This window comes from Schistocerca americana, chromosome 11 (genome assembly GCF_021461395.2).
Source record: "Schistocerca americana isolate TAMUIC-IGC-003095 chromosome 11, iqSchAmer2.1, whole genome shotgun sequence".
Taxonomy (NCBI): domain Eukaryota; kingdom Metazoa; phylum Arthropoda; class Insecta; order Orthoptera; family Acrididae; genus Schistocerca; species Schistocerca americana.
In genome coordinates, this window is record NC_060129.1 from 37,124,895 (window position 1) to 37,137,869 (window position 12,975).

Below are 12,975 nucleotides of genomic sequence, written 5' to 3' on the forward strand. Positions count from 1 at the left end.
ATGTGTGATCGACAGACTGCATAAAGTGGCAAAATTCTGTCCTCAAAGTTCAGTAGTGGTTTCCTTCATCATTCTGATTTTAGTGCGGGTAGTAAAATTTTACCAATCAGACTCCCTTCCTGTTATGATTAGATGCATTCCTTGGTGTATTAGGTCAGTACCAGGTATCCTAATGCCTAGTAATTCACTCACAGTTGCTTCCTCAGCAAGACGAGCTGTGAGCTGCTTACGAGCATAAGAGTGTGCCTCAGTGAGCACATGAAAGTGATGGCAGCACCCAATGGAGGAGGTCAATAGTAGATACTGAACACTGACAGGCATTGCCTTCCTTGCACAGTGATGGCTAACAGATTGAAGACAGCTCTATGAGTCAGAGACCAACAGGGACTTTTTGGTTACAATGTGTTATAGGGCTTTGGTGACAACTGCCTGCTCCGCAGTGAACGCACTTCGCAGAGACCAGAGTTTGTTATTACTACTGTACACAAACACACACTCAACTCTACAATAGTTCTATAGCCATCTGTGTACATGGTTTCTGAATTAATATACCCATGAAGGATTAAAAGAAACAGTCACATATAGACATTAAGGTGTGTGTTCCCTTCAGGTCCACAGAGCAGGTCGAGGGGTATGTTTGAGCTAGCTATGCACTATGGAGTAGTTCAAGGAAAGGATCTGTGCATACAGTTGATTGGAGGTATCTAAAGACAATTCCTCAACACTTCCCAGCTGTTCTACTACCCCTGAGACATTTCACTGAAAGTCTAGACTTCTGATTGCCAGTGGCAGATGGCATGGATCACTAGGTGGCTACCCAATCATTATTACATAATTAACTAGAAGTTCCTGATGCTTAACTTGCAATAGCAGTAGCATGCTTCTGCCAGAAGGCCTTCAATGGGACCTGTGCAAAAGGCTCGTTGCCAGCCTCGTACCACTACTGTGGACACAATCTAGTCAAATACCAATGGTGTTGCAAATCCGTATGTTATACATCCTTAACCTAAATGGGATAAGGTTAAGGATTTCTAGAATTTTGACAGAACTGTAACGGTACAGTCACCTTACCACAAGGTTCCATTATGGAATATTAGAGCGATCTTAGAGCGTTGAATTTTTAGAGATAGTAATTTTATTTGGCACCCATGTGATAACCATTTTAGTTTCTCATCAAAAAAGCCTCAGGCGTGATACAGCTCCACCACTTCTTCTACCCGATTATTTAAGATATGTTTAGGATGTGGATACCTAATTCAGATACTATAGAGCTGTATCTACATCTACATAGACCCTCTGGAAGCCATCATATGGTGTGTGGCAGAAGATACCCCATACCACTACTAGTCTTTTCCCTTCGTGTTCCACTCAAAATATATGTCTCTGTATGAGTCCTGTTTCTTGTATCATATCTTCGTGATTTTTACATGCAACATATGTTGGCAATAGTAGAATCGTTCAGTAGTCAGCTTCACATGCCAGTTCTCTAAATTTTCTCACTGGACAGAATGTTGCATTCCCTTCAGAGATTCCCATTTCAGTTCACGAATATCTCCGTAACACTTATGTATTGCTTGAACCTACCAGCAACACATCTAACAGCCCCTCCTGTGAACTGCTTCAATGTCTTCCTTCCATACAACACAGTGTCCGCCCCTGGTAGCTGAGTGGTCAGCATGACGGAATGTCATACCTAACAGCCCCATTGACATACAAGTCACCAAAGTGGTGTCAACTCGAAAGAGTTGCACCAGGCGAACAGTCTACCTGACAGGAGGCCCTAGCCACACGGCATTTACATTTTATCTGACATGGTATGGATCCCCAACACTCTAGTAGTACTCAAGAATAGGTCGCACCTCTGTCCTATATGCAGTCACCCTCACAGGTGAACCACTCTTTCCTAAAATTCTTCCAATAAGCCAAAGTCGACCATTCGCCTTCTCTACCACAATTCTTGCATGTTCATTCCATTTCAGATCACTTTGCAATGTTAGGCCCAGATATTTCAATGACTTCGCTGTAGCAAGTAGGACACTAGTAATACTGTAACTCAACATTTCAGGTTTGTTCTTTCCATTCATCTGCATTTGACTGTCATTCATTATACCAACCAGAAATTTTGTCTAAGTCATCTAGTATCTTCCCACAGCCACTCAACTTTGAGGAAAACATACTGTGTTCTTTTACTTACGAAATCTTCGAGCCACTCACACACCTGTGAACTTATTCCATGTGCTCATACCTATGGCAACAGCTTGCAATGCACCAATGTACCAAATCTAGAAATATGGAATCTGTCTGTTGCCCTCCATCTAAAGATTGCAGTACGTCATGTGACAAAAGGACAAGCTGAGTTTCTAACAAGCAATCCTTTCTAGACCCATGCTGATTCTTGGACATAAGCTTCTCAGACTCAAGAAAGTTTAATATGCTCAAACTTAGAATATGTTCATGGATTCAGCAACAAAATGAAGTTAGGGATATTAGTCGGTCTGTTCTTTTACTTTTCTTATTTACTAGCATCACCTGTGCTCTTCTCCAGCCACTTGGGACTTTGTGATGAGCAAGAGATTCACAATAAATGTAGGCTAGGTAGAGGCCCAATACCATAGAATACTCTTTGTAAAATCAGATTGGGATTCCATCCAGACCTGGTGATTTATCTTCTTTCAAACCTCCCAGCTGTTTCTCTACGCCTGAGATGGTTATTGCTTTGTCATCTTATGAGAGTTAGTCTGATGCTCAAATGACTATATCTTTGCATGATTCCCCTGTGTGAACGATTTCTTGAACGCAGAACTTAAAACTTTGGCTTTCGTTTTGCTATCTTCAACTGCCATGCTGGACTGGTCAACAAGGGACTGAATGAAAGACTTACACATGACTAGAATTTTCTCAGGTACTCTGCCAGAGCTTTTGCTGAGGTGTGACTGTGATAGTCATTGTGTGCTTCATACATAGATCTTTTCACAGATGCATTAATCTCTACTAACCTTCACTTGCCATCATTTGGGCATTTTCTTTTGAAGTGAGAGTGCAACAACCTCTGTTTCCTCAGCATCTACCAAATTTCATTTTTAAACAATGGAGGTTCCTTTCCATCCTTCATCCACTTACTATGCAGTTAACTCTCCAGACCATGATTTACAATATGCTTAAACTTTGCCCGTAATTCCTCTATATCCACTTTACTGGAACTAAGTATTGTCAATTCACTCTCTAAGTGAGATGCTAACAACTGCTTTTCTGCTCTATCTAGCAGAAATTCTCTCCTAGCCTTCTATCCTGATTTATTAACTTTAGAAACCATAGTTGCTATTATGATATCAAGATTGCTAATCCCTGTTTGTATACTGACATTGTGGATAAGATCCATCCTATTTATAGCTACAAGGTCTAAGATACTTCCAGTGTGTGTGGGCTGCTGAGTTAGCTGCTCAAGATAGATTTCAGAAATCATGTTCAAAAGTATTTCACATGACTGGCAGTCTATACCACCTCAATGAATCCATAGGAATCCCAATCTATACTCAGTACGTTAAAGTCACCTGCAACTATTCTTGCACAAAGTCAGTATTTATGCGCTACTGACAAGATTTTCTTTGAATGACTATAGAACTGTCACAGCGGAATCGGATGGCTGGTAGGAACATCCAACAATTAACACGGTTTCACCTACAACTATTATATGGAAAAGGATAACATCACTGTCACACTCAGCTTCAACCTCAATAGAGGCAGTATTTTTGTCAACTGCAATGAACAATCCCCCACATATGGCCTCCAATCTGCCTCTGCGACATACGTTCCATGACTCGCTAAATATCTCAGAGCTTTCCACCTTGGGTTTCAGCCAGCTCTCGATCCATGAATAATTTGAGCATAAGAACTTTCCCGGTGGGCAGTAAATATGAGAACTGTATTCAAACACTTCGACAGTTTGCTGATATTGTGACAGTTGAAGTGCCTTTATTCTGAAGGCCGTCTGGCTTCCTTTGCTGTATATCGACTGCGAGTTGTCATAAGAGGACCTCAAAGTACCGTTTAGCCTAAAAAACCTTCATGTGCACTCCTCAAGTACTCTGCTACCTGAGTAGCTGCTTATTTTGTGTAGTGCACCCCTGACCCATCAAGGGGAGTTCTACAAATCCTGACAAGATAATGCAGGTCTACAATTCTGCAGCCAAGACCATCACAGAGTCGACCAAGACTTGGTTGAGACCTTCCACTTGGCTGCAAACCAAAGGGTCCTGATCAACTCTGGAAACAATACTGCAAAGTGCGACCTCTGCTTGTACCCCACACACGAGGCCAGCAGTCTTCACTACCTCTGCCAGTCACTGGAATGAGCTGAGGATGGCTTCAGACCCCAAGCGAAAGGCGTCGTTGGTGCCAATATGAGGCACAACTTGCAGATGACTGCACCCTGTATGCTCAATAGCCACAGGCAAGGCCGCCTCAACATCTCAGACAGATGTATTGGGTGCACATTGGCTTTCTTTCCAGCCCTGAATGCTGTGCTCCTAAGGGGCCCCATAACGCGCCTAGTATTGGAGCTCCTGATAACTAGTAATCCCCCCCACCCCGTGTGCCTGCTTGGACCCTACTGAAGAAGCAGAGGAATGGCCACCCGTCCACTCACAGGATGAATGGACGAGGTGAGGTGACCAGTCTCCACATTGGTGGTGTGGGTTTTTGTAGAGAACTGGGTGCCACTGTTCAGTATCCAGTCTGGAGCCTTTTGAACACCTCCCTAGAGCTGACATTTTGTTATACCAGTGATGTGGAGCTGCAATGTAAAGAGAAGTCGTCAACACACAGCAATCAACAAACTACACAGCTCACCATGGATATGATGACACTGACACCAATTACAAAATATTAAATATTGGTGATGCATGAATGCTTTTTAATTGGATATATCAAGAGTATAAGATGGTGAAAAACTGCATTGATACTGGAGTAAATATTGCCTTAATTGGAGAATTTGGCAGTTCATCATCCTTTTGAAGAGTTTGCACATTCCATTCAACAGAGAGATCATGGTGTAGTTGTTCAAAAAATGAGGAACCTTTGCTGACCTCAAGGCTGCAATAATGCAACTCTTTAGCCATTAGGAGGAAAATACCCCATCTCACCATACCAAATTAGAAGACTGAGAACGTGCAGTTAATTCCCATGGCTGAGATGTTTTCATTTCTACTGATGTGTTGGAAAATAATGTAATGCACAATGCAGCTTCCATGGACTGTAGCACCACAACCCCTTTGGAATCCTGTATCCTATTCCAGACTCATCTCCACTCTCCCATGAGGGTATATATGTAATATTAGTAATTTACACCAATTTAAAATGTTGCTTTGACTTTGACTACATTGAGTCTCACCAATACATAGAATAAAGGAAACATATTTCTGGTTACCTGTATTCGTATTCACCAAAGCAACTCTGAAATTTACACTAATTTAAATTATTGTGGTGACATTGTTTACGTTGGGCCTCACCAGTATATTGAATGAAGGAAACATGTTGGATTAAAAACTGAGGTACCATCATAATTTGCACACAATACAAACTACAGGCACATGGAAGGAATAAAATTGTTATTGTAGTTATGGAGTAATTAGCAATTAAAGTTATGATATTTCAAGTCATCAAGAGACAGCTATTTTTATGTTTTTTAAGTCAGAAATTGTTCATTCTCCAAACAGAAACATGACACAATGCTTTTTCAGACAGAATCAAACATGTTCATGTTTTAATTGGTGTTAGTTAATAAAACTGTAATAACAACTATATAGAAATGTAAAATTTTACTCATACAAAATTTAATTCCTTCCTGTCTTTGTATAAAATTATTCACTGTTATTCTATGTAATTTTCTATGTGATTTGGGAAGATGTATGTAAAAACTTTAATTGTTAAATATGCAAAATTCAATGTGTAACAATAATAGCAATTGTTTAAAATCATATAAGTAGAGGCGATTTTTACGCTGCCAGAGGTTAGTCCTACATCAGTCTTAAGTCTGCCTTGGACCGAATTTTTGTATTAACAGCATGTAGTCAGACTTTGTATGTTCGTCGTCGAACATCTACCATACAAAATAAAATTCTTTGTGTAAAAGAAGTACTGAAACTTATTTACTTCATTATACAATTCCCACGTGGCAATGCAGTAACATCAAGTTGAACCTAGGGCAGCACCAAGAAAAAGCACTCTGGATTACACAGGATATTTTTTTTTTTTTTTTTTTTTGGTGGAGGATATCTTCAATAAGATGTGGCATATTGACCATTGTTTTTCTTGTGTTAAGCAGTGATACACATTCCAAACTTCAGCACAAAAACATTTTCGCCACATTATATTACAACTGAATGAAACACATAGTAAGACAAGAGCCCCAGGGTGCTTCTGAAAAATTCTTCTACTGCTGATAGATAATCAATGGAAAGTCTTGTGTCTGCTAGGATAAAATTTAATAAACAGAGTTGATGGGCATGTATTTATGCACTGAAGTTTTAACTCTGTGAGAATCCATTATACTTCCATGTCTCATCTTTGAGAAAATTGCTTGTACTTCTGAGATATCCATGACAACTGGTAGTGACCATACATATTGGATGCTGAATCCCCAATCTGGCTTGTTCTAGTTTGAACAGACGCTTTCTATGCAGACTATATGTCACTGGTTTTGAGGAACTTCACAATCATTCTTGTCATGTGTCATAATTAAGCACAGTCTATAAGTGAGACAGAACTATATCGAATAATTTTGTGGAATATCTATTCATGAATAAATCTTCAAAAAGGTAACAACTTGCTCAGTAAGACAAAATCTTAATATGCTCTAATGTCAAAATGGTGATGTACACAGGCAAAACAATACACCACAGTAATACACACAGCATATGATTTATTATTTTAAAACAAAATTACCTTGGAAATTATGTTGACATCATCTTTAGTAAAATTGCAGCAGCCAAAGCATAAAATTCCCTAAAATAAGTCATGATCAGCCCTAACTGGTGAGGAGAGGAGGAAAGAGAGAGAAAGAGAGAGAGAGAGAGAGAGAGAGAGAGAGAGAGAGAGAGAGTGAGTGTGTGTGTGTGTGTGTGTGTGTGTGTGTGTGTGTTGGGGGGCGTTCTGTTTGTAGTTCACTCAAACATTACACAGCCCGAAATTCTGTGACTGACCCCATCATAAGTTTACAGGATTCAGACACAATGGCGAGGAATAAGGCAAGGTATTCATCTCTGACACAAGAGCCAGTGATAATTTTATCATTGGTAAGAAAACCCAAAACTATTTTACAGAGCTGAATGTAAATGTGGCAAAGTTCGGCCCATACTAGTGAAGATGAAGTGTGAACTCTCGCTAAGCTGTTCCTGACATTTCTTTTTTCCTTTCTTATTAAAAATCAATCCCACACTTAGTAAGGTTTTCTGTGGAAGAATGACATTTGAACCATTGAAGTGCCCATCTCCATGCTTTGATGGCTCCAGCAATCAGTTCTAGCCACCACACCACAAGTTTCTGATGACACTTCCCAAAGAAGCGGGAGACTGTCACTTGTAGTGTGTGAGATTTATTCTCACTTTTTCTTACTTAATATCATCAATTCCCTTCAACTGATTAAATTCAAACACTATCTTGGTGCCAAAAATTGACCAATCAGCTTTTCTGAGAGACAGCCACTGACGCAGTGATAATTGTGACTGTGTTAAATGAGGGAGTGACGGTTGGGATAAAATTTGTGACCACTAGGGTATCTTTGCTGAAATGAATTTTAACTCCAGTATTGGGTGGGCAATGATCAAGTTGTGTAATTAATTTTTCTATTGTTTGACCTCTTTAGACTTATTTGTATCATTCCATTTCTTTGTGGTATATTAGTTCAATTTATCTATACCACAAGAATTGCTCAAATGAAATATTTCAACCTAAACCAACTTTATTGTTGGTTTATCATTATTTCTTTACCTTTAGCTTTAGCTTGTTTTGCCTCTTGTTTAGCTGAAACTAGTTCTTGTCGTCAATTACAAGGAATGACTGTTTCTGTCGGTTTTATCAAATTGAGACTCTATGAGTACTTCCATCACATTTTTGCACATTGAAATCCTTTCCCTATGGTGAGTTGTGAAATTATGCTCAAACGCTAGCAATGTAGTCAGCCATTCAGTTGATAAATATGTGGAACCATTAGAAATCACAGTAATTCATTCTTCATTTGAGATTTCTTTGCAGGAGACAAACAATTTACTCTTTTACCACCCACTGAACTGTCAACCTTCTCGCATTTGAAGGCAAGGCCAGGTACTGTGCACCACATCTTCACTGAGACATGACGAAGCATTGAAATCAATATTAAGGGCATAGTTCTCATCGCTCCTACTTTTGCAATTATTACTGATTAATTGGTGCCTAGTTTTACACATAACCTCAAGTAAAATATTTGTAATCTGATTTGGACTTTCTGCTAAGAAACTTACATTAAGGGCAGTTTCTCCCATGTACACAATTGTTTGAGGAGACGGAAGTATCCTTGGCTAAGCCCCTCAGTATTCAACGAAGGATGAGTCAACATGAGTGTAGTGAATGAAATGATCTTCATTAGAACTGGAGCAGATTCATTTCAAACCTTCACTGAGGTATCTGTTCTTACTTTCAATAAATTGAATTTTTATAGTCAAATAAGCTACATTTGCTTACAAAATACATTACTTGATGATTGCCCTCAGCTTAAGTCGGACAGAAAAGCACCCAATATATTACAATAACTAGTAAGCTCTTAGGGAGTAATACGCACTTCAAAAAAAAAAAAGTGTCACGAAATTTTAACCCAAAAGAACTAATGTTGTATAGGTCAACAGCGCACCATTTATAAACTATGGAAACTTGCTGCCATGCACTTTGATTGACTGCGGGATTGCCCTGTTGCCGATGGTCTGGAGAATGCATAACTGTGAATGCTTTGCCTGCCAGAGATCACAACGTATCCAAGGCATCCCACACACTCGATGGTACTGTGCCAGCTTTCCACTCTGGGGGCCTTGGGGCAAATCCACCAAGGTCCCGACACATCCATTGCAGTTTCATGATAAGACGTTCTGGGAACAAACCCATCAACAGCTGTTAGTTCATGTACAGAAAGCCTTTTACAAATTGTGTCAGCACTGAAAAGAGCCTTTTTTGTAGCTAGGACACTGTTTACTAAAGCAGGTGCTCAAACTGGCGACCCTCTGAAGTGACACAAGCTTGGTAATGTCAAACGGTGTTTTGCCAAACTCTTTCAAAGATTCCTGGCATTGTCCTGATGTGATTAGTGGCATGCTGAATGTGATACATTAATTCCTCTTCATTTGTAGGTGTTTCACGTCCAGGTGGGTGAAATAGAACCTTGAAGAATGCCCATAGGAAAAAGTCTGGTGGCGTGAGATCTGGTCGCCACGGCCATGTCCTACAAGCACCTCTGCCACTGAACTGGCCGTCAAAGAGTTCATTTAAATATATGAGCACAGCTCAACTGTTATGTGCGGATGCCCCATCATCCTGCAACCACATGCGTAGTCAGATGTCCAGGAGAACGTCTTCCAGCAGGCTGGGTAGAGTTTCTTACTAAAAATCAAGGCAATTGGCCCCAGTAAGTTGAGGAGATAGACGGACTGGCCAAATCAGATGGTCGCCCACAACGACTACCTAAATGTTAAATGAAAATCGTTCCTGGTTTCCCTGGATGCATGTGACATGATTTCCCCTTGCCCAGTAATGAATGTTTTGAGTGTTGTAAAGGCCATCTTGACGGAAGGTGCACTCTTCGGTAAACAACACAATGGCGAGGAAGTCAGGACCTCGTGCAACACTTAACAGAAACCACCGGAAAAACCCTAGCCTGTGGTCATAGTCCGCCACAGGATTTAGGTCTTTGACAGGGTGGAAACTAAATGGATGCTGGCCGTAGTTACTCAGAACCTCTCAGACTAACTGATGAGTGACCCCCAAGTTGTGTCCAACCACTCGAGGACTTGTCGTAGGTGCTTCCTTGAAGTGCTTGAGAACAGTCTCTTCAAATGCAGCACCCTATCATGTTCGAGGTCTTCCAGCATCATCACGATATCCCACTAATGAGCATGTTTCACTAAGTTGCTGGTTAATTGCTGTAAACGTCTGGGGGTGTGGGTGGTGTCTTGCTGCATACCGTTCCTCACACAACTGTCGAGCTTCATGCGCATTAGCACTGGCTAGTCCATAGACAAAACTCATATCTCGTTGTTCCTCAAATCAATACTGTGCTGCCATGCTTACTGCATGACTAAATCACAGGTGATGTTTGTGTGCTCTGAAGCAAAGCTTATGTGTGAATACCTCTGATGTGAGGTGGAGACAAACAACAAGACCAATTCGACGTGTGTGTATCACATGGTGGCACTGACGGGGTGAGGGATGTTTGTATGTGTGAACCGACAACCATAGCACTGCCTGTCAACCGATGAACAGCAACAGGGCAATCCCACAGCCAATTGGAGCACGTGGTGATAAGTTTCCATAGTTTAAAAAGGGCGCGTTGTCGACCTACACAACATTAGTAATTTTGGATCCTATTGGCATCAGCTATCTAGGATTAAAATTTTGTGACACAATTTTTCTCCATCCTGCTGAAATTGTCAAGAAACTGCTTACTAGAAAATGGACTTATTTTGCGAGTCATGATCATGGCAAAGAAGTAAAAACAAGAGATGAGGGATCATCATATGGACAATCTTCTGGGAGAGTATGCTAAACAGTGAGAATAGCTGCATAGTTACTTTTACATGGCACTGTGAAATATATGCTGAAGAAACGAAGGTATTTTAGTGAACTACTAAATGACGTACATTAAACTCAAGATATCCCAGAGATGAGAAGATTAACCTGAAATGTGTGTGCAGAATCATTTGGAAAACCGGGTTAATATTTTAAGAAGATTATATGCTAAAAAAATCAAATTTTTCCGATGTAATATCAATATCAATGCTCGTCCTCCTCCTCCTCCTCCTCCTCCTCCTCCTCCTCCTCCTCCACCACGACCACCACCACCACCGATTAAACTTACCACCAATGTCTGAGGTGTATTAGTTCTTCTCATGACAACCGATTGCTTCTTATTTCCATACTGATTATCATTGATTTTTGCCTCTTGACAATTTGTGTCCAAGTCAACAATGCCATTATCTTCATCACTTGAGTCTTCACTATCACTAATAACATCGAAACTTCTTTCAGTTGCCAGAAAATGATTCTTTGTAGTTGTAACTGTGTTGCTACATTCTGGTTTATTTCTTTTGGGCATTACACAATTAGTTCTTTCTTCTTCTAAACGTGGCTGATTTCCAGTACTGTTAGTATCACATTTTTCATCTATAGCATTATTAGAATCAAGTCCATGAACTGTATCTGCAGGTAAGGGTGAAAATGCAAAATTCCTCTTTTGAGTTTTTTTTCTGAATTCCTCACAACTACTTTCTTGCAATGATCGTCCAGGGGGCTTTTCTAAGGAGGAACAGCTGTCTAAAATAGCTGCATTGTCATTTCCCTTCCACTGAAAATCTTGTGGTTCTCCTGATTAACAGACAGAAAAAAAAAAAAAAAAGATTAAAACTGAAGTGATTATAATGAAGTGGTCAACTTAAGGCATGAATGTAAAACAGTCAAAAAGAAATAAAATAATTAATTATTGGAATTATCATATCATTTACAATGTGATATAAATATGTATGTACAAGAATTATATATAAAAGCAAAGATGAGGTGACTTACCGAACGAAAGCGCTGGCAGGTCGATAGACACACAAACAAACACAAACATACACACAAAATTCAAGCTTTCACAACAAACTGTTGCCTCATCAGGAAAGAGGGAAGGAGAGGGGAAGACGAAAGGAAGTGGGTTTTAAGGGAGAGGGTAAGGAGTCATTCCAATCCCGGGAGCGGAAAGACTTACCTTAGGGGGAAAAAAGGACAGGTATACACTCGCACACACGCACATATCCAACCACACATACAGACACAAGCAGACATATTTAAAGACCATTTTCTTTAAATATGTCTGCTTGTGTATGTATGTGTGGATGGATATGTGCGTGTGTGCGAATGTATACCTGTCCTTTTTTCCCCCTAAGGTATGTCTTTCCGCTCCCGGGATTAGAATGACTCCTTACCCTCTCCCATAAAACCCACTTCCTTTCGTCTTCCCCTCTCCTTCCCACTTTCCTGATGAGGCCACAGTTTGTTGCGAAAGCTTGAATTTTGTGTGTATGTTTGTGTTTGTTTGTGTGTCTATCGACCTGCCAGCGCTTTCGTTTGGTAAGTCACCTCATCTTTGTTTTTATATATAATTTTTCCCACGTGGAATGTTTCCTTCTATTATATTGATATGTACAAGAATTAAACGATAAACAAGCAAATCTGTGAAACTAAAACTCTTAACTGGTAACTAAGTCAGTTAAATGAGTTTAAAATGAACTAAGACAAAATCTGGCAGAAAAAGAAAGCAAGCTTTCTCAGAATCTACATAAAGATAACCACTAACCATAAATGTAGGGTACTGAATAGACAACATGCACATAGAACAAGACTGGAAATTTTGTTGTGTTTTTGGACAATGTTCTTCTTAGCTTTCAATGTTCTCGTTCTAAGCTGATGAAAAACATAGACCCATTGACTCAAACATGCACAGCTACATTGACCCAATTGATTACATAGCCCTAGGGCAGCAGCCCAATGGTGTGAGTAGTTCTGTTGGATGGAGAGGGTGAGAGGAGCAGTGAGGGTGAAAGGCAGTGGGAGGAAAAGGCAACAATGGAAAGAGATAGGTATGCAGAAACAGAAGACCCACCCATGAGCAGACGCCACAGGTTGTGCAATATCCAAGAAGTCAAGCCTGTTGCACTCAGTAACATGTTCTGCAACTGGATAGTCAATTTTGCTCTTTGT

At 40.2% G+C, this 12,975-nt stretch overlaps 1 protein-coding gene across 1 annotated transcript in view; it reads right to left on the minus strand.

Annotated features, from left to right (window-relative positions):
* LOC124553212 overlaps nt 1–12,975 on the minus strand; it is a 233,739-nt gene that overhangs the window by 55,936 nt on the left and 164,828 nt on the right. Inside the window, exon 7 of the mRNA XM_047127105.1 lies at nt 11,096–11,601. Within this exon, the coding sequence (XP_046983061.1) occupies nt 11,096–11,601 (506 nt within the window). The remainder of the gene's footprint in view (nt 1–11,095; nt 11,602–12,975) is intronic.